The 25,568-nt window shown below is 39.7% G+C and overlaps 1 protein-coding gene across 5 annotated transcripts in view; it reads right to left on the reverse strand.

Moving 5' to 3' along the window:
* syt7a (synaptotagmin VIIa) overlaps nt 1-25,568 on the reverse strand; it is a 102,807-nt gene that overhangs the window by 11,430 nt on the left and 65,809 nt on the right. For 2 of the 5 annotated variants that reach the window (XM_008412119.2, XM_017305209.1), the window contains 4 exons: nt 24,238-24,408; nt 21,362-21,769; nt 10,974-11,105; nt 154-256 (listed from right to left, as the gene is read on the reverse strand). In XM_008412119.2, the coding sequence (XP_008410341.2) occupies nt 154-256; nt 10,974-11,105; nt 21,362-21,769; nt 24,238-24,408 (814 nt within the window). The other 3 variants (XR_001776680.1, XM_008412118.2, XM_017305210.1) reach the window with 2 other exon arrangements.

Here is a 25,568-nt window from a genome sequence, read left to right on the forward strand (position 1 = left end):
AGGAAGGAAGGAAGGAAGGAAGGAAGGAAGGAAGGAAGGAAGGAAGGAAGGAAGGAAGGAAGGAAGGAAGGAAGGAAGGAAGGAAGGAAGGAAGCGAGGGAGGAAGGAAGGAAGGAAGCGAGGGAGGATGCCAGGTGGTCTAGGCCATCTTACCATCACCATGTCTCCAGTGAGCGAGTTGGCCAGGTCAGTTACAGAAGAGTGCCCGTCGGCATCAGGAGGGTGACCCTTGGGGCTGTTTGCTGGCTTGTTGCCCCTGCAAGCAAAAAATCAGGTTGACAAACGTAAAACAGCTCAAACATTAATGAGCAGTTTACTCATCTACAGAAAGCGTTTGAGCCCACAGGGAGTCCAGCCTCCACCTGTTTAGCAGCAAAACGCCTCTCTAAAATGATCCGTTCAGTCCCAGTTTTACTATGGATTGATGTCACTTCACAGCGGAACCGGGTTTGTTTTTCTTTTCTTTTTTTTAACAGCCATCGCTAACAAAAGCCAAATAAAATCTGCCAGGTATTCCACAGATTAATGATGGGCACAAGACCTGAGAGGTGTAACTCATAAGAAATTTAAGTACATCTTCAAAAAGAACGCTACCTCCACTAGCAAAATAATAAGCAGATTTTTAGTCAAAAAACACAAAGTCAATTAACTTAAAATAATAGAAACCAAATTATTTTCCCAAATCCTTTGAGAGTTTATGATACACACATATAATGACATACATATAAATATATAAAAACCGCAGACAAACACATATAGCAACACATAGAGGACAGACATTGCATGTTTAAATCTCTCAGTTGCATCGACAAACAGTTGTTTTTACAGAAACAAAAAAAGAAGAGACATGAGATCTTCACTGGCATGGCTGGCACTGAGGTACAAATGTTAATAGATGTTACATTTAATTCCCTTCCACACACGCTTGGAGAAAAAAACTCTAAGTTCATACATCATGAAAATCGGAGTCACAAAGAGAAAAACCAAATTAGAAAAATAAGACAAAAAAAGCATGAGAGAGGACAGAAACGAATAGAGGACAATACAAAGGATCTTGTTGATAGACAACAAAGACAGCACTCCATTTAAATGACTGGTCAAGGCATATGAAGAGGTTGAACACTGAAAAACAGTTAAGTGACAAACAAGCAAGGACAGAAACGTGGATAAAGAGAAAAAAAATGAGCAGACGGATAGAAGATTCACAAATTACAAAGAGACACAAATAATGAAGACTTTAGACAGAAAAGACCAAAAAAAGGAGAGAAATACACAAGCAAGCTGATTTTTTAGAAATCTGTTTTAGAAGAGATAGCAAGTATAACCAGCATGAACAGTATGAAAACAAAAACCAAAGAGAGTGAGATCATAACAAACACCAGCACGTTAGAGAGAAAAACAGAGCTGCAAGAAAAGATAGGGAATGAAGGAAGGAAAGCCTGCAAACACAAGATAGGCTTAGTTTTGTCAGTCTGATAAGAATCAAAGAATAAAAGACAAAAAATTAAAATGAAACACAGAGCTACAGACAATATCTTTAAGAGAAGACAAAGGAGCAAACATGCTAAAAGGAGAGAGAGAGAGAGAGAGAGCACAAAGAAAAAAGAAAAAAGACAATAAATACAATTGATCATCAGGATAAAGCGAACAAGAAACATCTTTTTTTGATGCGGAGAGTTTAAAATAACTTATAAATGAGATATAGAAAGAGAAATAAGGTGATATACCATTCAAAACTATAACTTCACTAAAACCATGAAAGGGGACAAATAATAAGAACATAGGAAGAGCACATTTAGAGTGTTACAAAAGAGGACATCAAAAATTCAGCAACTACGGATGATACAAGTTGTTTTTAAACCAGCCTGATTTTCCAGCATTTTAGCAACACTCTAAAAGTGTGGAGTGGGAACACGGGGCCAAAGCACAAACCGGCATTGGCTACATGTGCATATTTAATATATGCAAGTAGTTGTCACTCAGAGCGAGTGAAGGCAATGCCCTGCACAGGCCATAAAACAAGGAGCCCATAAAACGTCTGTCTGTCTGGCCAGCATTCTCTATCGAGCTTTTCGCCGAGAGGAAGTGCGCGCTCTTTGTTGGTTGCGCTACAAAAAAACTCCAAATTTGGATGAGAATCGATGTTGAATGCAATAATGTGTGCATTTTTGCAAAGGACAAAGACAGAACTGACTGAAGGAAAGTATACTGACAAATAGACAGACAGAAAAGGCAAGCAAACAAGACAAGCAAACACTTCAACCAGCGGGGGGTGGGGGGGTGAGTTACCATTTCATGAAGGACAGGGGTTGTTCTTTAGTGATTTGTGTTAGTAGCAGAAGCTCTTAAAAGTACACACCCCAGTTAAAGTGCAGAGCTTTTGTGAGGTAAAAAAAATTAGGCCAAGAAAAAAACAACTTTTCCCACATTTATTGTGACATTTATTCTGTGCTATTCAACTGAAACGCAACAACAAAAAACTGATAGAAGGAATAAAAAAGGTGCAACATGATTGAATAACTGCACTCTTCACATTCTCAGGCTCCCTCTGATTTAATTTCAATCAGTGTTCTTTGGTACGTGTTGATTAGCATGTCGTGACTTTGTCAAGATAAGGATCTCCGAATCTATCAGATTGTGTGGGTGTTGACGGTCTTCAACCTTACCTGGGTGATCCCACAGATTTCCTACCAAATTTACTTTATGATTCCAGTGAGGCCATTTCAAAACTTTCATTTACCTCCCGTGAAGCCATTCCTAATTTGAGCTGGAAGTATGCTTGGAATACCAAGAAGTGTAATCACCTTCATCATTCTAGCAGACAACTGAAGGTTGTCTATTTAAAATAGATTGCGATATCAACCGTTTCCATCCAATGTCTTAAAATGTCAACTTTAGCTTAGTCTGTATCATATTCTTCACAAGCTTCCAAGCCTGAGATTTCACTCAGGCTTGGAAGCTTTTGGATGAAATCCCCACCAGACCCTCTGAAGCGACCCTCAAGGCCGACTCAAAGGATGCTCAGCAAAAGGCCGGTGGGATGCTGGATCACACTGCCAGCATGAAAGCCCAGGACAAAGGTAAGACTGAATTCTTCTGCTACAAAGGTGGGATTGTTCATCATACTGACCAGTGGCAGATTCAAGGTTGTGGATAATTTAAAAGACGAGGAACCCACTGGGATGGATTGCAGCCTTATGTCATTTTTCCTCCTTTCAGAGTTAAGAGACTTTTCCACATGCTAAGCTGGAGTTTGAAATGACTTTACAACTATTACAACCTGAATTTGTTGACTGCTAAAGTTTTTATTGTTCTAGGTCCCTTTAAACTGATCTGAGATAGAATAACACAATAGAATAGATCGTGATAGAATAAATTATGACTTTTAACAGAAGATGAAAACATGAAAAAATCTGAAAAAAATCAAATGTGACAGGAGAACGTTATTTCTGGTTAGTCAGAGTCGCTACAATTAATGGCAGGTATCAATGCAAGGAGATTAAGCATTAGGTCAAAGAAGTGCATACAGCTACAACCCGCTTTCAGTTGAACAGTTCAGGATGTGTATCAAATAATAGTTGGAAAAGTTTTGGTTTAACTGCTCACATCACAAAACCCTGGGATTTTAAAAAGAGTGTGCACACTTGAAATCCACTGTACTGTGTATTTGTTACCAAGGGGTGTTTTCTTTGTTTGTTTCACTTTCTTGAACTACATCTAAACTAGAGAGAGAGGAGAGGGAGACGCTGGGTAGAGATATGACAGTCTACTGTACTCTACAGCGAGGAGAGACTGGTAGGGATTGAAGTAAAGCAGTGCACCTCCCGCCTCCTCCATCTCCCAAGTATCGATGGGAGACTGAACGTCTTCAATTATTAATTCTCCCTCATGCTTCATTCAGAGTTTCAGTGCATTCTCAGGTAAGAGCCAGAGCAGCCAAAGGTGGTCCTGGGCTCTCTGCCTCCAGGCTGTTGAAACAAAGTGGCTGCGGCTGCAGATCTCCAGGAGGAACTAAGTTTTCTTCTCCAGATTGCACTCTGCATCAAAATGAAATCTGATTCCAATTTTTTTTTCTTTTTTTTTTTTTTTCTTTTTTTTAAGAAAGCAATATTAATTTTGGCAGATGGCAGAACAGTGACTGATATAATTTTGGTGCCAATGCTTTCTTTGTCATCCAACCCTTCAGGGGACTGCTATGGTAGATGTGGCTCTGGAAAGCCTGCAGTAGTCTACAGTGTCCAGTGGGAGGCAGAGTGGGTTCAGATCAGATTCTGCCACAGCTAAGACACAGAAAGTGGGCTGTTGGCATAGCAACGACTCTTGAAATATAGACCATATATATATATATATATATTTATATATATGGGGTTGGGAGGATGTTTGGGGTGTGTCTGACAAGAGGCTGTTGGGAGTGGACTCAAGGGTGTGTTTGAAAACGGGGGTGGTGGGCACAGGGAGGGATGGGTGCAACACACAAGCAAACACACTGAGAACAAAGAAGATAAGGTTTAGGATATATGACAGGTACGGGTGAGAGCCTCGCAGACACATATTCACGTGAACGGACATATGGAGGCAGGCAGGCATACTTTGGGTTTCACCGTCCTGTGATACTATCCTGTTTCGTTACCTGACCGAGGGCCAGCAGCTCGAAGAGAGGGGCAAGGGGGGCAAAGTCACTCCACTTCTAGGCTGGAGAGAGACGCGAGAAAGAAAGTCCAACCCAGACCCTCCACCCCCCACTTTTTCTTTTTTTTTTTTCCTTTTTTCAAACATTCAGTCTTCCGCTCTTCTGCAAACACTCAAACAAACATGCTGAGACCATGGAGTGATGTATTTCAACATCTATGCTCAATTTCATTGCCACCCACTTGATCTATCATGCGTTGGGAGTGCAGCTCACTTCCAAGGATCGTAGTGAGAACTGCCGCACGTTGTTGGCTTACATAAGCCGTCATCCACATGAACCACATCAGCATTCACATTAGAGTCAGACCTGCTGTCATTCTTTAAAAGCTGCAGCAAATCCTTGGAATGACTTAATAAATAAGGTTACGTTCAGAGTCAACTAATTACTTCCTGCATGCTGGAACGGTAATTTAGCCTAAAATAGGTGTATTTAGTGAAATCCTATTTCAGTAATACACATCAAATACTTGCGATTCTTTAATTGAACATTAGCCGAAAACAGAAAAGATGAAAATTCAAAAAGTTCTACTGCGAGTTTGCAGATAAGGAACAAGGGGCTGGAGTTTGAGAGTTTGATATTGAAGTTTGTCTTCTATCAATCTGGCAGCTGAATGCAATTCCATGCCACACTTTTCAGATTCGTATATGTAAAAAAAAAGAAAAAAAAAAGATGAAGGCAATTTATATTTTTCTTTCTATTCATACTTAAAATTGTACTTAGCGTTGGTTTATCACATTAACTCTGAATAAAAAATGCTGACATTTGTTTTTTAGCGTTGTAACGTGCCAAAATAAGGAAACGCTAAAACAATATTAATACTTTTGTAAAATGCTGTAAATATTGGAGTTTTTAAGGGTCTTTAATGACTTTACAACGAACCTGTTAAGTGAAGTTGTTCAGTGAGCACACAAAAATTGCTGCTGATAAATGGTAAGTGTAATTACTCTTAAGGTGCATTTAGTGTCTTCTTCATGTATCACAGCTCACTGTTCTGCTTTCTTTTACAGCCTCCCAATACTTCCTGTAATTTTGCATTCATGCCTCAGAGTCTATCACAGCAACTACCTCATAATCCCAAGCAATATCAGCAACACAAAATCGTGAGGGGGAAAAAAAAGGACCATTTTCAGAGGTCCAATAGGACTCCAAATCTAAAATAGAGTTTGCTGTAAATGTTTTGAATCCTTATTTATCTCAGCGATTGCCTGAGGATGAGGCAGCTGCATTTATCAAACCTGCTCTGAGACGAGGTACAGAAGTCCTGAGTTAATGCTCCTAATAGCTCATCTCCCAGTTTACCATCCATCTAGCTATCTAAAAAAAAAAGAAGTCAGAATCTGTTTCTGCACAAACCTTCTGGGTAGAGATCCACCTTCAGCTAAAACACAAATGTGAAGTCTTTCAATTCTCAGCGCTCCTATTGAAGTACGATGGATTTGTACTTTGAACTTTCTACCATTCTCCACTGGCCTATAACTGTATGCATTGGTGTATGAACACACTGCCCCCTCCTCTTCATCCTCTCCTTTTGCCGTGGCTAAATGCTATCTTCCTACCGCTGTGTTGGCATGCAGCTGAATACATTTCGACATTCCTCCAGTTATGTGCGGATGAACGCGGCGGCCTCAGGGAGCTACTGCCTTGGGGACAGTCTTAAGCAGAGCCCCTGAAGACCCCGTTGATTAGTCAGGCTTAGAAAACCCTCGTCACAGGAGGAAGGCTGCACCAGACTAGCAAGGCATGGAATAATCAATTTATGTGTTTACGTACAAATTCTGATTGAGATTACAAGCATTTTTTTTCCCTGTAATATTTAAAAAAGCTTGTAGAGGAACATTTAAGCTGTTTTGTAAAGGTCCACTAAGAGCACAGTGACCGACATGTACAAGTAAAAAGCAAAACATAAGAAAGAAAAAAAACAACAAACATTGCAGTCCATACTACAGTAATAAATACTAAGTAAAAATCTGCTTCAGATGAAAAACAACTAAACGGAAAGTATATTTTACAAAACAAATTAAAAATAATGCAGAAAAAACTAAGAGTATATACAGATAAAAACAAGGTAGACATTTCATTGTAAAAAAGGGATTGAAAATATACACAATGTTGAAATAAATGCAAGGAAATAAACAATCAAGAATAAAATTATAAAAAAATTTAAAATAAAGAGAAAGAACAAAAGTGCAGAGAACAACCTGCACTTCCCAAAACATTTCCCAAAATACATTTTTTTATTTCCTTTTTTAATGCTGTTTTTTTTTTTTTCTTCTTTTTTCCTGAGCTACCCTGTGGATGACCGGCAGCTGCACACAGCGTTCCACAGAAGAGAAAGGTTTAACTCTTTATGAGAGTAATGAAATTAATTACCCATTGTGAACTTAAATAAACACACATTAATATTGATTTAGCTCATAACCCCTATCCACTGTCTTTCAGATCAATTTAAGCTCATTAATAATGAAATGATGTTACACGGCCCACATAGCAATAAGCACAGCAGATTTCTCTGAGTGCATCGTGTCTTTACGGCACACAAATATGCATCCCTGTCTAATAATAAAAAAAGCCTTTACTGGCTTACACAGAATTATGTAACATGCATGGATGAATAATTAAAGGACCACAGGCAAGTGGATTGAATGTTAATGTGGCACAAAGATGCGTATCCCTCCTACTTGGTACTGTGACCCGGTTCTCATTGGACCGCTCAATCGCTGCTCCGAGGGGATCTGGACTGAAAGCTCTCTTTACAGCGATGAGCGGCCGAAGAGAACCTGCAGAATATGTTCACTGAGTTGTAACTGAATTGTTTGAGCGAAGACCAATGAGGCATTAAGCAGCAATTCTAGCATACTAATTGGGCCTTCTTAGAAAACACAACTTACGGATGCGCCTGGTAGATAAACCTCTCATCATACAACCTTTCCTCCCTGTCACTGGTCAGAGAGTCTCTATCAGTTGGGCCGGGTCTGCTGCAGTTCGAACTGTCGGTCTGCTCTGCTGCACTTCATAAACGTGCCACCGCAGAGCGCTTTCACCCGGCTACAGCACACACAAGGTCAGTGAATTATGAATATCGGACACAACAACGCCATCTTGCCCTTAACCAGAAACGTGGAGCAGTGAAATATGAACAAAAGAGTTATTTTTGTTTGGGACTCAGGAACTTTAGATACATTTCACTAGGTCTAAGGCGATTAACTGCAATAATCGGGATTAATCGGGTATTGAAATAATTGGTAACTAATTTAGTAATCGATTAGTCATTAACTGGAGTATATAGAATCTAAAAAAGGCCATTAGCTGAAACAACGTAGTCAGAGCAGTAATTAGGTCAAAACTGTACAGAAAACAAACACATTTTGCATTTGCATTCTCCTCAAGTGGAATTTTTAGCTTCGCCAAGTTCAAATTTTTGCTATCCAATTTTTAAAGAAATAATAATTGTCAGTATTCTTTTAGCTGCAGATGCATCCTTTGGTGCAAGAGTACACTAAAGGAACGCTTATAAAATTTTCTTATTCATAAAAGCAATTTAACTATTTATTGCATCTTTTAATGCATTTCAGATACCATGTAAAATGGTTTAACTGGTTCAATGAAAAATCAGCAGAATGTAGCAATTTTATCCAATTATCCAATTAATCAATTAATCGTCAAAATAACCGATAGAATGATCAATTACCGAAATATTCATTAGTTGCAGCCCTACATTTCACTGTGACCAAGGTTAGGTAATATGAGTAAGATGCTAAAATAAATCTATCAGTGAAGCAATAATCTCCAAACTCATTTACTTGAATTATTGTGCCAACACAGCAACGTAAAAATATTTCACCATTCATTAATCTAATCTAATCTGCAGTTTTTAATGATAAGCTCGATCTGTTATGTATTAAAGATCAACAGTTAATGATACAAATACATTGAAACTGGATATGTCAGAACTGAGTGTAAGTTTTGCATACATAAAAGCTTTGTTTAAATGTTTTAATGAGGTTCTGCAGATTCTGCTCAAAAGCTGCATGAAGCAAGAGCTGCTTACAGGAACCAACATATATATCTGAGTAAACTAAATTAAAGTTGCTACTGGCTTCTTGACCAACCAGTTTTAGTTGGACACATAGCTAGTAGAGAGACGTAATTTTGACCCTGGCACTGATTTTGTTATAGCTGCGTTACCCAATCAAATAAACTGCAGAGGTGATGTTTTTGACTGTACCAGTGATGTGTTTAAACCGAAACCAGTGAATTCAATGCAGGCGGAGATGAGTGATGAGAGTGACTCTGTTAAAAAGTGGTGAACAGGATGGGCAGAGAGGTGAGAGGTGAATGAAATTGTGGCTTTGTTTCTGTATGCTATAAGGGAGATCGATGATGTCATACTTAAACATCTGTGAAAGCAGCGCTGAGGCCAAAAGGGATCAAACACTCCCTTTAAGTTCACACTTTACATTTCAAATAAATTCTGGACTGGATCTGCAGCAGTTTGTTGTTGCGTACAGACTGTAAGCTGTCAGTCGTTCTGTTTGTAAGTCAGAGAAATTAAATGAGCCGCAGGTTAATCCTGCGAATGCCGGAATGCACTCAGTCGCTGATAATCAAGGTGGATCCTGGGGGCCACATGCTGCTTCCCACTTACTGTTTGGTCTATTAGCAGATTTCACAATCCATTTGTAAAGGTTTCTCAGTTTACACACAAAAAAAAGCTAGAAAAGACAAATGCCGCATGCATGGCCAATTGCACAGAAGATAATTGTTTGTAGGCTGTGTGGGTGTTGCAGCGTTGATGATCACTAAACAGATTTCTGCACGCAAAAGCTACCTTTGGGTTGGTTTGTGAAACTTAAAGACAAACCAGATTTTGGCGAAGGGATGCTTTAAAGGTAAAAATGTATGATGAGGAAGGGAGATCTATGTTTTAAGAGGCTCCCTAAAACAGCAACGTGGAATTCATAAGAAAATAGTTGCCATTTACTATAAATAAGATTTTGTGTTGGCCTATCACATCATGTCCCACCCCTAAAAAAATTTTGTATTGACAATTTGTGGTTGCAACGTGACAAGATATGAAACAAGGTAACAAGAGGAATACAATGGCAGGGCATCAAATCTGTTTCACCCTCATGTTAGATTCAAGATGTACTTCAGGATTAATTCGCCTTCTTCTACCATTTTGTTTTAAGGCGTGTCACCAAATTATTAGAAAAACAGATGGAGGTTAAATCAACCTAACCGGGGCGCAGACGAAAACCGAGCATCTCACATGCGCGAGAAGGCTGGAGAAAAGAAAGGACTTAACATCGGCTCTGTGGTGCGAAATCCAGATAATCTGGACGACCATCAGCGGATAAAAAAAATGGCGTGAGCTATTTGCCTAACATGGCCCTACCCCTGTAGTCGCTTATTAAAACTGGTCCGGTTCCACAACAGAATCCAGAGATAATTATTTCTGGAGACGGGAAGATTGCAAGCGAGCAAGGCTGGTGCATCCTCACAGACGAGTGGAAATATTTTTGACTCCGAGTGTGTAACTTGGCTGACGAGGAAAGGGGCTATTTTTGGCTGCATGTTTATGTAAGTGACTAACGTGTTGTGGAATAATGAGGAGCCTCTCTGGGCCCTCTGCGGAGCTGCAGAGACGAGACTCTCAGAGCGGCGGAGGGTGATTGAAGGAAGCTAATGAGCACGAGGGAAAAAGAAGAACACAGGCGCGGAAAGGGCTGGGATAATAAAAAAGCATGAAAATGCAAAGGAAATACGACAATTACCAGCGGGAGGTCTCAGACAGGAGTAAAAAGACTGAAAAAAGAAATAAAAAAATAGGGAGGAAAATGGTGAGAGAAAATGTCATTGTGATAGAGAAAATGATTATGGTGATCATGGAAAATGAAAGACCACTGGCATGGGAAAACACAGTTTTATCTGATTGTTTAAAATGTTGCCTCTAAAAGCGTAATAAAGGAGTAGAGTGCCAGTGAGCATCTCACTCCAGTGGTTTAGAAGCTCATTACTTCTTTACAGCTAAAACCTGAAACGTTTTATCTCTTTTACTGATCTCGCCATTACACGAGTGTTTTCAGTTTTACGTTGCAAAGTCTGGACTTATTTTTATAACTGCAACAGACTGTGAAAGGCTATTTCAGGTGCACAATCACTGGGGGGGGGGGGGGAGACTTTGCTCTACATGAGTTCTGAAATCATGTCACATTTCCCTTTCATGCAGTTGCTTCACACACATGCTCACAAACACTCTCTCTTCTCATACAATATCTGGTACCTCTTCTCAGGAGGAGGCTCCTGATTGGCTGGTGGTGCTGCCTGCGCCGTTTCCTGCAGGTCAGGGATATTGGCAAAGTCATCTTGCTCTGCCACACCAATGGCCAAAGCCAGGACCACCAGCTTTCCTTCACTGGCTCCCAGTAAAGACAAAAAAAAAAAATACAGCAGATAGAAAGAGGGGCAAGAAAAAGAATGCGGATGCCCAAAGGAGAAAAGGAATTGAGCATGAAGAAGAAGGAGAGATCATTTTAGATTGGCAGAAGGAAGAAAGGAAGTTTTGAAAGAGGCAGTGGAACAAAAGACCAAAATCAGAGAAAACAGACAAAGTAATCAAAACAACAAAAAACACAACACAACCAAACACCCCTGCAGTAAGCAATCTGACCAGGGAAGGATATTAGGGAAGAAAATCAAAGGCCAAATTCAAGAATTTCCAAGTAATTTTGCAGCACACAGATCCACACTTCATATTTGGCTTTTCACCTACAGGAGCTTCTTTTTAGTGACTTTGCTGGGTTTTAGATTACATTTCTGCAGGATGACATGCTCAGCTGTGAAGAGCTCTTTAAAGAAACAACATTTTTCTAAATTAAATAAGGTTGGTGGAAGTGCAGAAAACTCCCATGTTTACAGGAAAATGTATGAGGAAATGTCAGATGTAATACCCATGGTGGAAACACTGTGGTCAGAAACTGGGAAAGGCTTTTACTACTGTATGGTTTTCACAATTTGCAAAGAAGCAGCATCATGGGACTGAAATTATTCTGGTGTGAAGAGGATCTAATATTTTTCATTTTGTGTACTTGAAATTATTTATTAAAAAGTATAAACTCCTTTAAACTAAATTAGGGATTCAACACAGTTTGGAAAAACTTGGAATTTTATTATTTGTATGGTGAAAGTAAACAAGCGCGTGGAAAAATGTCTGTATTCATAGACTTCATTCCGTATCTGATTGCCTAAATGTTGTGGCTATTTATTTCCTTACTTTCTTTATTGTTTTGTTACTTCTGTCCTTTTTTCCATTCCATCTTTGGACACTCCTGTTTAATTTTCAGCTTTCCTTTTACACGTTTTCTTTTTTGTGTCGCCCTTCCCTTCACGTAAATTCATGACAAACGGGTGTATCTTATATATTTCTTTTACTTTACTTAAAGGTTCATAAAGACTGAACTATGGACACTTGAGTCTAGAAAAGTCTGAAGTTGCTGCATAAAACATGTTGGATCCTAAAAAGCAAGTGGAACTAAAGATGTAAAACTAAATTTGCTTGCTCTCAAAATACTATCAAATCTAAAAACAAATGTGTTAAAATGCATAAACAGATGTATTCATTTAGTTAAACCCAGTAAATATGTGAAGTGATGTGTAAGTTACCCAAAAAGCATTGAAAACGATTTGCAAAATAACCCAATTTCGCATTTGACAGGCGTTGTCAGCAACTTGTGTTAATCTGAAAGGTTTTTACGAGACCTATAGAGCTCAGGAACTACAGTCTTTGATGCATAACAGGCAGATTATTTAACAAACTTGAAGTCAATGTGTTTCCCCCTCATTCATGGGGGGAAAAAAAAACGGGTGAAATTTTGAAGTTCAGGTTAATATCTCCCCACAGCTTGACGGCAACATATTTTCTCAGCCGAGATACCGTAACGCAGAGAGGGGCTTAAGCTATAGAACGGCAGGTTTGGATGACAGTAAGCAGGGAAGGGAGGCAGTGATGAGGAGGCCTGGGAATTAAGGAGTGAGGGGATGAGGGAAGGGAAAGTGGTAGGATTTGTAGAGCAGCTGAGGCGGTCCACACAAGATGAAATGAGAAGATTGAGAGAGCAGTGACCCAGAAAACGATGACACACGGCGTACACCTCCAGATACTCCATCTTTCAAATAGAAACAATTAGTCCAGATCTTCCTAATGAGGCTTAATTAAATCTTAACTGTGGAGAAAGACGCCCCAAATGTTCAGAGTAAAAAAGGCGAATGTGGAGGGAAAGCAGAAGGAACCTAAAAGAAAAAAAAAAAAAAACTAGACAAATTACTGAAGGTGTGTGTGTGGATGTGTAGACGTCTTTAAACATGCAAGCTGTTAAATATCACATCCATTAGGAATCATTAAATAATCAGCTTGTTGTCTATGAAATGTGAATACACACTCTACCTGTTGTCAGCACACTTCTTTAAACCTGCAGTGACATTAAGCTAAATGACATTAGTGCTCAGAAACCAAGCAGTTAATCACGAGCTGACAAAAAACTGTCAAAATAACTGATGGTTGAACCTTTTTGCTTTCCCGAGATTCCAATCTCCATCGCATTTCTAAAAGAATAATGTGATTTATGTTTAACTCTCAAGATTTAGAACACATTTGGAGTCAGCACTAAACATTTCAAGTAAAGATTATGGAATAAAATCAATGAAAAGAGTCAAATCCATTATAAACCATTAACTAATGCTCATCTAAAACTGAACAATTTAAAAAAAAACTAAATGTCAATGATACACACACCACTAATTCTACTGTACACACATTTATAAGAAAGGATTAATAATCAAGAAGCAAGGAACCACATGGAAAACTGATTAAAAATATAAAATTTATCAGTCTGGCAAAACCTCAAAATTCTATCACCTTCTGTCATCCTACAGGGAATGCAAGATAAGAAATCAGGATTATGTCTTGATTTATCAGTTCAGGAGCAAAACCACCACAAAAGAAACGGGAAAAATATGTACTTTTAGCATCTTCAGAGTGTGAACTTGTTAATGTTCCCTGAACCGCTTATGTCTCTGCTCATGCAACTCCATCTTCTCTTATTGCTTTGAGCTGTCACACAATGCTAATCCTTCAGAAAACCTAACATATCATAGTTCTTTATATCAATATCTCAAAGAGTGCCTCAAATGAGAATCACGCACAAAGAATTAAGTCAATTACATCTCGGCTCTGAAGCCTGAAATTGTGTTTTAAGAATTGTTAGCAGCTATTGTAAATAGAATGTTTGTTCGCTTCTCCTCTCTTGTTGATGCAAAATAAAATTCAGAGGTGTCCCTTTACCTAAGGTACAAATACATTTTGCATATTAACTGCAGAACTTTCCTTTGTGTGTGATTTTCTCCAGCTGGGGAGTTTTTGGCGTTTCCAATGTTGGAAGCGCTACATTAAGTTGAGTTGATGAGCCCTAGCCAAAACTTTGAAGACTATCAAAACTGAATAAAAAGTTCAGTTTTATTTTTGATGCCTTGGTGCGATTCGGTCTTAGTTACAAACACAACTTGCTATTTCTGCTACTTACCAAAATAGTTCATTTTAGATGCAATTTGAATAATGAATGTGGGTTTAAAGTGCAGGCTATAACTTTAATTGCAGGCTGCTCACATACAAATTTTGTTTCCGTGAAGCACCCTCTTTTTCAAGGGGCAAATTGGAACATTTAAAAGCTGTGAACAGGCAAGTGTGCTGCGTTATTGTTTCCTCCGCCCCCAAGCACATTAAAGGTCCAAGCTGATTCGAAGTGCGATATGTTTATTTGGAAGCCGTCACTTTGAACTCACAATATGCAATTAAGAAGCTCAAGGCGTGCCGTACTTAATGAGAAAAAAAAGAAATCAAGAGAGACGGCAGGAACTCTGAGGTTGGCCAAGTAAACAGCAACACTGAAAAGGTCTGGATTCTCACCGAAGACAGCAGTCACAGATGATCTCAGCATTGTTTTTTAAGGTAAAAAAAAATGAAATAAATAAACCCCTCAGAACATCAGCAAGGTAAAAAAAAAACACTCTTCAAGAGGTAAATATATCATTTTTAATGTCTTCCATGTGAATCATTTATGAAACTCAAGCATAGAAAAGCTTAGTTATAGTCAGCCAATGAGAGATGTATTGAAAAGCCAGATCTGCTCCGGAACAAAAAACCTGGACAGATGCAGCTTATCAACATTTACCAGATTGATTAAAAAAAAACACACACACACACAGATCACAGAGTGGAACAAGAGTAGATAGAAAATAATACCAGCTGGTTTCATTGATTACCTGACAAATAATATTCTAAGTTTCCATTTCTTATAGGAAGGAGGTGTCCGCTCGAATTTAAATTCTGCAAAGTTGATGAGACAGTTCAGCGCAAAGTAACAAGGCAATGACCCAAAATAATACTAAGAAGGCAGGACAGGGATTTCTAGAAGAAAAATAGGGTATAATCCAGTTGATCCAGTGTGATGGAAATGCTCAAAGAAAAACTCAGGGCAGAGAAACGAGAGCTGACAAAGCTGCACAAAGCAAACCCATTGGTCAGTGTGTCTTTTTGCAGATTCAAGATGTCAAATTGTCACTGGCTGCTACAGTTCTTAGCAACGACTTATCCAGTTCTAATATTTTGTCTATAAGCCTTTTGATTAGACAAGTAAGTTTACATTTAGTAATAATTCAGACTTTTTTTTATTGTTTTGAATGTTCTGGTCTCAGTCCCATAGAAAATTTGTGGACAGAGACGAAAAGGTGTGTGAGAACAGGTCAGCCTACAGACTGGACTCCGTTACAGCTGGTTCTGTCAGGAGGAATATTCTGAAATTCTAGCAAACTATTAAAAACAGATTTTAAAACGTTTGAACTAAGTCAGAAATTTCTTTATACTAAAGAAAATTTCTCAGAACTTTTGAATTTACAGCAAAAAAGTAAAAAAAAAAAGCTTCTCTAACATTTACATTAACTTGACATTGATTCTAATGAGTGTTTGTACATTTTGACGACTTGTGGTTCAAAAGAGATTCCATCACCTTAAAAAGTTGCTTCATGAAATGTCCTCCACCTGCAAACATTATAATTACATTTAAAACTTTGTTCTTTAAACCCATAACATAATTCTAATGATAAGTGTTTCGATACTGCCGATAACCATGACAACAAAAAACCTGCGTCCAGATCCAAATGGACCTGACTGCATCTATTTTTGGAGAAGCACTTGCTGACTACTTGTAGCGCTGGTTAAAAATCACTGGATTATGCAACATGATATAGTGCTTACATTGATATAGTAAGCATAATGGCTGTTGCATGCCTCTTCTCTCATTACCCTTTAAGTACGGGCATTTACACTCAGGACTCTCATGAAAGCACTTCGCTCAACGCACCAGACATTAAGGACGCCGAGGTGAGAGAGGGAGGGGGATGTCAATGAAGCTGGGGTGAATTATTGATTTCCAGCCAAAAAGAATGGAGATAGGTCTCCAAAGTAATCCATTTAGTCCAAGTTCTCCAAAGGCAAGAGATCTGTGTCAATGACATCAACACTTTCATTAGGCAATGATTCACCCAAACAGGGAATCTAGCCAAGATTAAAATTAACTGTCTTCAGCAAAGGGTCATGTCTATTACTGCCCCCTCTGTGCCATCAATCATGCGAGACGCTGATGTTCCAGAGGCGCAAACACACCAACAATGACCTTAAATTCGCATTTACAACAATGAGTGCAACGGTTGATGATCATGGACCATATTGTCAGCGACCTTGGAGGCCGCGCGCTGTGCTGCATCGCTGATGCCCACTTTAGCCACCGGCATTAGCTCAGCTGTGACATCCATGGGAAGGCTTCAGAGAACACAAAGAAAGAGGGAAATGGATGAAGAGAGGCTACAGTGAAGCTGATTCAGTGCACACTGAACACATGCTGCACCTTGACAGTGTCCTTGCTCATCTGTCCCTTCATCACCCTCCTCCTCTCTTATCTGCCCTCCCCACCTCCTCCGGGCAAGGAGTTACAATATGTTGCAGAAGTAATGGTGCTGGTGACATGAGATCAATGCGGCAGGGTTAACTCAAATCCACACACAGCTGCTCAGCCGTTGTTCTTAAACTGATGCAGTGACACGTCAGGCTGCCTTATTATCAGCCTGACTTACAAAAGCATTGATACTCCTTAAACCTTGGTAAATGGTGGTAAATGGACATTTACCACAATGTGTTATGCATTTTGTTGAGATTTGGTTTGATGAGCCAACATTAAGTAGTGCAGAACTGTAAAGTGAATGGGACATAATACCTTCCAATTGTTATTTATGGGGTTTTTTTGTTCTATTTTCACAAATAAAACTTTAAAAGTTTTGACACTGGATTTAGTTCTGGACATTTGGCCATTATAACATAAAAAATACTGTACTTTTATCTAAAGCTTCCCGTTGGTTGGTTGTAATTATCACCTCAGACTTCAGCAGCTTCTAGCAGAGTTTATTTCCTCCAAGATTGCTCTACGTTGAGCTCCATCCATTTTCAAGTGTGATCCGCCTCCCTGCCCATGCTGAAGAAAAGCATACCCACACCATAATGCTGCCACTACCGTGTATCGTCACAAGACGGGGTGAATTAGAGGTAATGTCCAGTGTTATTTCCCCTTTTCATACAGCAGAACATGCTCTCAGGACATTGTTTTCCCAATGGTCAGAACTGAACTGGATAAAACAGCTTTTAAATGTTCCACCCCAGCCACCTAGAATAATTTGCAGAAGGATTTAAAGTTATATCATAACTTAGGGCAACTTAAATCAATTCTAAAAAAAAAACTAAAAAAAAACAAGAGATCAGATTACTTTGGTTCTGTAACTGCCTTAATGTTTGGTTATGTGATTGCTCTTGGTTATGCATTTTGTGTGTCTGGTCTTGCATGTTGGATTTATTGTATTTTTAATGCTGCTATCTTGGCTAGGTCACTCTTGAGGAGGTTTTTAATCTTACTGGGATATTTTTCCTGGTTAAATAAAGGATGGATACATAACTTTGCTATGTTCTGAATAATTATCGCACTGAATGTGTAGAGGCCTGGTATGGAGATACTCATGTTACTCAGGTGTATTGGAAAGAGGATGCGTTTAAAAACTTTCAAGATTGTAACTTTTTTTTGAGGACTTGTCTTTCTAGCAAAACACAGATGCTTCTGGTTGTGACGGGGAAGAAAATTGAAAAGTTCAGTGGGTGTGGACACTTCTACAAAACATTCAAGGTTTGAACAGATTGGACACAAGAAGCAGCTAAGCTGACAAAACTTCTGCTTCATATGAAACGTGGATAAAAATAACCAAACCGGATGAGACATGTGTGAAGATAAATATATTCTAGCTCTTCCTACCACCATCTCAGGAATGTAATTAAGTAAGCGCCGTTCTGTTACAGCGATTGCAGGCAGACAGGCTGAATGCCAACAAAACAGATGTTACTGTTCAGCAGAGCATGCAGTGGAACCATTTAACAATCCTCCGACAGAACGAGAACCCACAGTATGTCGCACTTTCCTGTCATTCTTCAGGCAGGCATTCTAAATAATAAAAAAAAAATAATAGACTCAGTACTTTTTATGTTTTCAATGAGTAGCGTATTGTTTTATCACAGCTCATTAGAGGCACATCATCTGTGAATGTTGTTGTAAACTGACATTGTTGAGACATTTACATGCTTTCCCTGGGACGCCTAGTCTCTAATATTAAGGTGAATAAATGTAGTCAATTAATTGGTTTTAATAAAGGCAAGAATCCATAGTGCAAGCTTAAAGCTCAAATTCAACATCTTATTACATATTTACATGTACTGCTCTATGCTTATTAGCCTTTTTAATTGCACTTTTATAGCCCCATTTATTGAGTCCTTATTTGTTTTAAGCTTCATTAGCTCACATTACCATGATAAGCTCCTGTAATGAATTGGGGGAGGTGCAGGGGCTTAGCTCAGCTTTTTTTTTTCAAGATCTATAATACTTTACAGCGGTGAAGTCTGGAATAAATTACATTAATACCGATTCTTCTTGTCACAGATTGTTATTTGTGATGCATTTAAAATTGCAAAAACATTCAATCTTACTAGGTTGTTTTTATTTTTTGGTCTAGTTTCTGGTGCAAATATTTTGATCCACTTCAAGTAACCTAAAACTAACTTACAAGTTACTTTTTAGGAAGATATAAAAGCTTGTTTTAAGTCAATAATTCCTTAATATTGATTTTAAAAAGTATTAGTTCCACTAGCAGATTTCTTCAGTGTTGTCTTCTTTACATTTAAGAAGACATTTTGTCACATGTTACAAGAGAAAACAAATCTGCCAGTGGAATTATAACAATTTTTTAATCAATATTATTGACTTAATCTTGCCGAAAAGCTACTTGTAAGTTGGTTTTGTCTTACTTGAAATGGACCAATACATTTACACCAAAAACAGGAGAAAAAAAAATACTTGGGAAGCTCTCTTAAAACCAGGAAGTATCTAAACTGTATGAATGACAACACATCTATATGCATAGTGTCTGGTGGGGTCTGGTTGAAAACGTCTACAGATTGTTGTCTTGATACATAAGACAGACCATTTTCGAAACAATACGTCAAATGGATGTGTGGTGACACAAAGAAGATGGATTGCAAAATCTTTCTACAAAGATCATCGATGCAGGAAACATTGGTGAGCTCAGTGGAAGTAAACGGGTCAAGAGGACAGATTTCTTCCTACCTACCAAAAGCTGCCTTTCTGTTAGAAACAGTATTTGCCTTAGGAATATGAAACAATTGGATTCCTGGATTTAAAGCAAGGAACAACCTTAAGCTGAAGAAGAAGGACAAAAAGCAGTTAATGTTACAGCCACTGCAAATTTCACGCAGAAAGTAAAACAGTGAGACTGTGAAGAAACTGTATCTGAGCATGAAGTTAATCAGGTAAAAAATTACCTTCTTTTACAACAATTTTTTACTTTTATATGTCCTCTGGCAGTGAAAAAATGTCTGATGTCCACAGATAACAGCTTAAATTTTTCTGAGTGTCAGAGCAAAATGAAGAAAATAATGTTTTAATACAACTTCCTCTGATTGGTAAATCAGTATTTTAATGCTCTTTTGATCCACATGTAAGGTTAGCGTGAAGTGACTTAAGGCAAAATGAAGTTAATGTGAGAAAAACTAACAGCAGACAAAGTTTGAATGGTTTCTTAGGAACATGTTTTGACAGCTACATTATAATAGCACAGCTAAACACTAAAAAGTGCTTAAGACTATAAAAAGAAAAGATACCTGCCAAAACACTTCACGTCAAGCTGATATAAGGCAAATTATTCTGGTAAATTGTTGGGAGTAAAGTGCTGACACATGTCTGTGCATATCAGAGTCAGAATGCTGGACTGGCACAGAAATTACAAAGTCTAACTGAATACTGTCAGAAATTCAGCATTTCAAATAACTATCACAAGCAGGCATGAGTAAGAAGCATACACGGAACTGAAAAGCGAATGTTGCCAAAATAATGGTTTCTATCCTTCAAAATCCCCAGGTTTCAGTTCAAGACTCTAAAGTAAAAAGGCTAAGGGTTAAAAATAAATGTTGTCCTCACAACTCTCCATTAATTCTAGCAGTCATCCATTAAAAATATCAGGTGTTAAGTGCAGGTAGAAAGCTATATATTCAACTTAACTTAAATTAGATGATCTAAAACAAAGCAATGGGAGGAGCACTTTAGTGTTTTTAAATTTAAACTCATCATTTCTATACTGCAGTGAGAAATAATGGCTAAAGTGTTGTACCCAGCCATGACTGGATAAAAAGGTATGAACTACATACGGAACAAAAGAAACTGGTAAAAACTGAATTTCAGAAAGAATTGCATTTATCTATTTTCATCTGAGTTTCCAGAATGTAGGAGTTTCACAGCATGACCATAAGCCATGATGCTTGGGTGACCGGCGACTGTAGTAAGTCTGAAAAATAGGCCTAAACTCAGCTTATCTGAGCTCCTGCAGAAAGAATCTCAATTATATATATGTGTAAACACTTACAGTGAACTTTGATATCACTGCATCATTTTATTGCTTTATTCTGATAGTCCCTTTTACTGTTTTACATCTGGTTTGTTTATAAGTCCTTATTCTTTCATTGCTATAAATCTTTGTTAGAGTTTGTTGATTAAAGTATTTTAACAGAAGGTTAAAATATTCTGTAAATACATTCTTATATTTTGGAGATAAGTTCATATGTCCTAAATCTGTCGCTGCAACTGTCGATGATATTTACTAAAAGTTACTATAGAAGTAATTACTGAACTGAGCTCCACTGCCATGTTCTCTTACACACATCAGCACACTTGCAAAGACAAATATAATTCATTATATTTTGAGAAAAACAAGTAATATCCTTCCCTGGATATTTGATGCAAACATACAGAAAACACCTGAAGGATGAGAATCTATTATGCACTGGTTAGTACTTAAGCATATAAAGTTATTTCACTGAAAACTATTCAATTCTGAAAAGAAGTACACATTAAAAGATGCACCTTACACAAATATATAACAATTTATACATAGCACAGTCTGACAGTCAACAACTATTATTGTTTATTTATGAGTAAAGGAAGGCTTTTAGAGACTTACAGGAAGGACTTGACATCCAGGCCCCGGTTCTTCATCTGGTCCATCATGTAATCCCAGCTGCCAGGGTTGCCACGAGAGCGCCCTCCTGCTCCGCCTCCCCTATAACGTGAGGCGGCTGCTCCCGCTGAGCCACCCCGTGCACCGCGGCCACTGCCTCGTGTACCTGCACCCCCACCCTCACCACTGTTACCGCCGCCATCTCCTCTCCCTGCCCCGCCACCTCCCCCAGGCTGTCCAGGTCCTGTGTGTAACTGTCCCAAGCTTTGGGATGTGGTAGGCGGGTGGCTGAGGCCCGGGCCCGATGGGTGGATGAGGGGCTGCTGCAGACTCTGCTGCCGCAGCAGCGTCCGAGGCCGGGAGGGAATGTGCTCCAGCGTGGAGGCATAGGATAAAACTGGATCGCCAAAGCTGGGAGGGCAGAGGAGTAGCGAGGAAAGAGAGCGGGTTGACGGCCAAGGCCGGCAGAGAATTGGTTTGTGAGGACGTGGGAGAGAGTCCGATGTTGTAGAGGAGTATGAGGAACCATGACAGGTGGAGGTGGTTGGGTCAGGGCAGGAGGTGATGAGGAGAGGTGAGGAATCATCCGAGATTAGACAAAGAGGTCGAGGGCATTGGGGAGGTATTGGAGACAAAGTCAGGTTGGCATCCGGGCAGAAGCAGGAAAGTTCATCCAAACAGGAAGTTGTAGGTTGCGTGATTGGAGAGGAGGGAGGAGGTGTGGTGGTATTTGAGGTCAAAGTGGAGGAGGGATCAGAGAAAGGAGCGTTGGGAGGCGGAGAAAGGAGGAGGAGGAGAGAAAAAGAGAGCAACATGAGGCAGCAGCTGTAACAGCAGTAGCAAAAATAGCAGTAAAAGGTGCAGCCTGAGTGATGATCGGCATGCGACATGTGCTGCTCGTGGTGCTGAGTCGAGCAGTGAGTCTGCATCGGACGCGAGTGCGCCTTGCGTGGCTGTGTGGCTTGAGCATGCTGTTTGTATGGAGGTGAGCTTCGCAGCGGCAGCGGTCGGATGTTGACCGTCCGTACAGGCGTGTTGCGGCTCTGAGTGGCACGGCCGCATCGCGGGGTGCGCGTCGAGGTTTTACTGCTTCCAGGCCTCGCCGTCGAGAGTTTTGTGGTTCGACGAGAAATTCCCATTTCTTCTACTCGCTTGTCAACATTTCCACCTCTTATAGCCTCTCCTCATTTCTCTCCAAGTATTTTTGGTCTTTTAAACACATGCAGGACCTCTAGAGAGCTCCTGACAGCCAACCAACTTCTACAGCAAGACTCCCTCCCTCTCTCAGTCTCCTAATTTCCACTCCTCCCCTTCTTAAATTCTGTTTAACTGATTAATTGCCTTGCCTAAAATGACTCAAGCCACTATCCCACAATGCAATTAGAAGTTCTTTGTCTGCCTACATATACATCACTCTTGTGTTTTGCAGATTCTACAGTACTTCTCATCCTCTCTTTTTCGAGTTTGTTCTCCTAACTAAATATAACTTCCTCTCTTGGATCGCTGTGTAACCCAGACTACCAGAACTAGGTCATGAGAGAGCTATTCCCATCAGTTCATGCAGTTTGCATTACCTCATCCAGCACAATTTACATGCAGCTTTTCTTGTGATATTCGCCGTACCAAACAGCTACACATAAAAGGATGGGAAAAAAAGTTCAATGGATGCCTTGCAAAAGTAAAGCAGTTAGTAAGAAAGAGGTAAACAATGGAGAGAGGGCAGGGCAGAGGAGATGGTGACAGACCAGTGGAGAACGATGGGAGCACAGGGTGACGATGGAGGAGAGATGGGAAGAAACAGGGGTGCGAGACACAAACACAGGAGACACACAGACACTCATGGCGGCCTGAAAATAGAATCCAATTACAGACAGGGGCAAAAAGAAAGATGAGAGGAGGAGAAAAGGAGCGAGCGAGGTAGTGATGAGCGTAAATGTGTTGTGGAGGAAGAAATCGCAGGCATGAAGTGTCAACGGAATGTGAAGAAAATCACAGCACCCGCGTTTAACTGCCTCATCTACAGAAGACTGAATATAGCCCCGACATCATGTCAGACGTCACAGATGAGGTATTTGTACAGTCAATGACCGACACAGTTTACATTGTAAGTTCAAGTCTTAATTAAAAAAAGGGAAGTAACAGAATTGCGACGATTCAAGTTTGAGAGAAAGACAGGATTTATATATTTCTGGTTACCTTAACCTTGCTGGTAGCATGTAAGTCCTACGCTCATGAAGATATTACACACACCCAAGCAGTCTCTACATCTATATAAGAGAGCTTTTGTAACTAGTTACTATCTCAGGGTTCTGAAAAGGTCGGGGTCAGGTTCCAGACTAACCTCAAGTCCCAATTATCTGTTTCAGCATGTTTTACCCTTATTCATCTCAGGTTCACTTGCAGACAGTTTGAGAAAGAGCTGGATTAGCACATGAAGTTTTTTCTATAATCTTTGTCTGCGCAAGACTCCACTAAAGATGAAAAAACAGTAATGTACCCAAAATCTATAATGAAGCAGTCATCAGGTAGAAAAAGCTCCTCTATCCAGTTAATAGGTCCAATTAAAAGTATGTTTACTGAGAAAAATGTTAGCGTGTTCAATGTCTGCCTAGGTTATTAAATATAATTTATCTTTCAACATGTAGTGATGAGACAATAAGAAATGTGCAACAACTAGAAAAACTGTCGTGCATGAAAAGAAAGTGGCTTCATACTGTGAGGGGTGTTGAGAGTACATTGTTTGTTCCCAAATTAAAGTCATTCATGTGATAATTGATGCTGCTAAAGGGCTAAAACCCAAAAGAACTACATTTTTGCGAGTCAGGTGTGCATTCTGCAACTGAAGCGTTGATTTTTATAATCTCTGGTTCTGAACTCACTTGGTAGGTCTTAATCCTCCGGACTGCATGTGGCTTTGGACGGTCTGCCACTTCCCAGCCTTCACTCCCTCTGTCACCATGCTCTTCACGCTGTCACTGCGATAAGGACCCCCCCCAGCACCCCCATGCCCAGCTGCGGCAGCCCCCTTCTGCCCCCCTGACACCGCCCCACTGAGGGACAAGAGATGATGTAGAGATCCCAAAGTAGACAAAGGGTTCAGAAGAGGGGGATAATGATGGGCAGAGAAGAGAAAGACCAAAGAGAGTGAGAAAGACACACAGACACACACACAAAAAAAAAACAGATTGAGAAACCACATGGTTAAGGAGGTGAGACCGATCGGTGGACTGTGTGAAGGGGCAGACCCAGGTTTCAAGGTCAAATAGAAAGCAAGTGAATGAAAGTGGTCTGGAGTCCAGCGTGGAAAAGGACAGGGATGGGGAGAGGACGGCTACGTGAAGCAAGAGAGGGATCTAGAGGTAGCCTGTGAAGGATGAAAAACCAGCAACAAGTTCCTCCTTTGGGCTTAGAGGACATAGATTTGAGCAGAAAAAGTGTGCAGATTGGCCTTTTAGTAATTCCTTTTTATTTAATTTGAGCTTCTAGGCCTTGAGATGTGCTACTTTTAAATAAAGTATGACGTCGTGAGAAATATTTGGTGCTCATAAGCCACTGGGCGCAATTTGTTTTTGTACCTTGATGTGTAAAAGATCCCTTTTGAAATATCTGCTTGTCATTTAATTTAGGCAGCACTTAAAACTCAGTGACAGTATTCAGAAAGATAAACGCAAAGCAGAAAGTACTGTGCTAATCACACCGGCCTTCAAAAACAGGCACAAGGTACCGGAATTAATCAACGTCCCCATTAAAGGCAGTTGTCAACTCAAATTTAATCTCAAAACGGGTGCAGTGGTGATCAAAATTAAAAGAACATTAGTGCCCTCTGGTGACATGACTGCATTTCATTAATATGCATGGCTCCTCCGCTCCAGGAGACACAAAACACAAGGCTCCGAAGACTTTGCATTGCACCGTGCACGCTCACAAGCGTGCACAGGGAGGGTATTAAACTTGCACCAGGGTCACCTTTCAAATCTGACTTTCACTACCTGCCACAATCCTGCATATTTATACATTATCGATCACAACTTTAGCCGTGCGATGGTCAGGATGGGATACAAGCCTCATCTGAGCAGAGCACAAGGTGAATGTATATTTACTCTTTAACACGGACAGAAGCAAGTAGGATTATTTTGGAAATTCAGATCTAACTTTTGTGACTCCGAATTTCACTCAGAGTGGACGGACTGCTTCATAAATATTATATATA

The sequence above is a fragment of the Poecilia reticulata genome, linkage group LG6 (assembly GCF_000633615.1).
Source record: "Poecilia reticulata strain Guanapo linkage group LG6, Guppy_female_1.0+MT, whole genome shotgun sequence".
Lineage (NCBI taxonomy): Eukaryota > Metazoa > Chordata > Actinopteri > Cyprinodontiformes > Poeciliidae > Poecilia > Poecilia reticulata.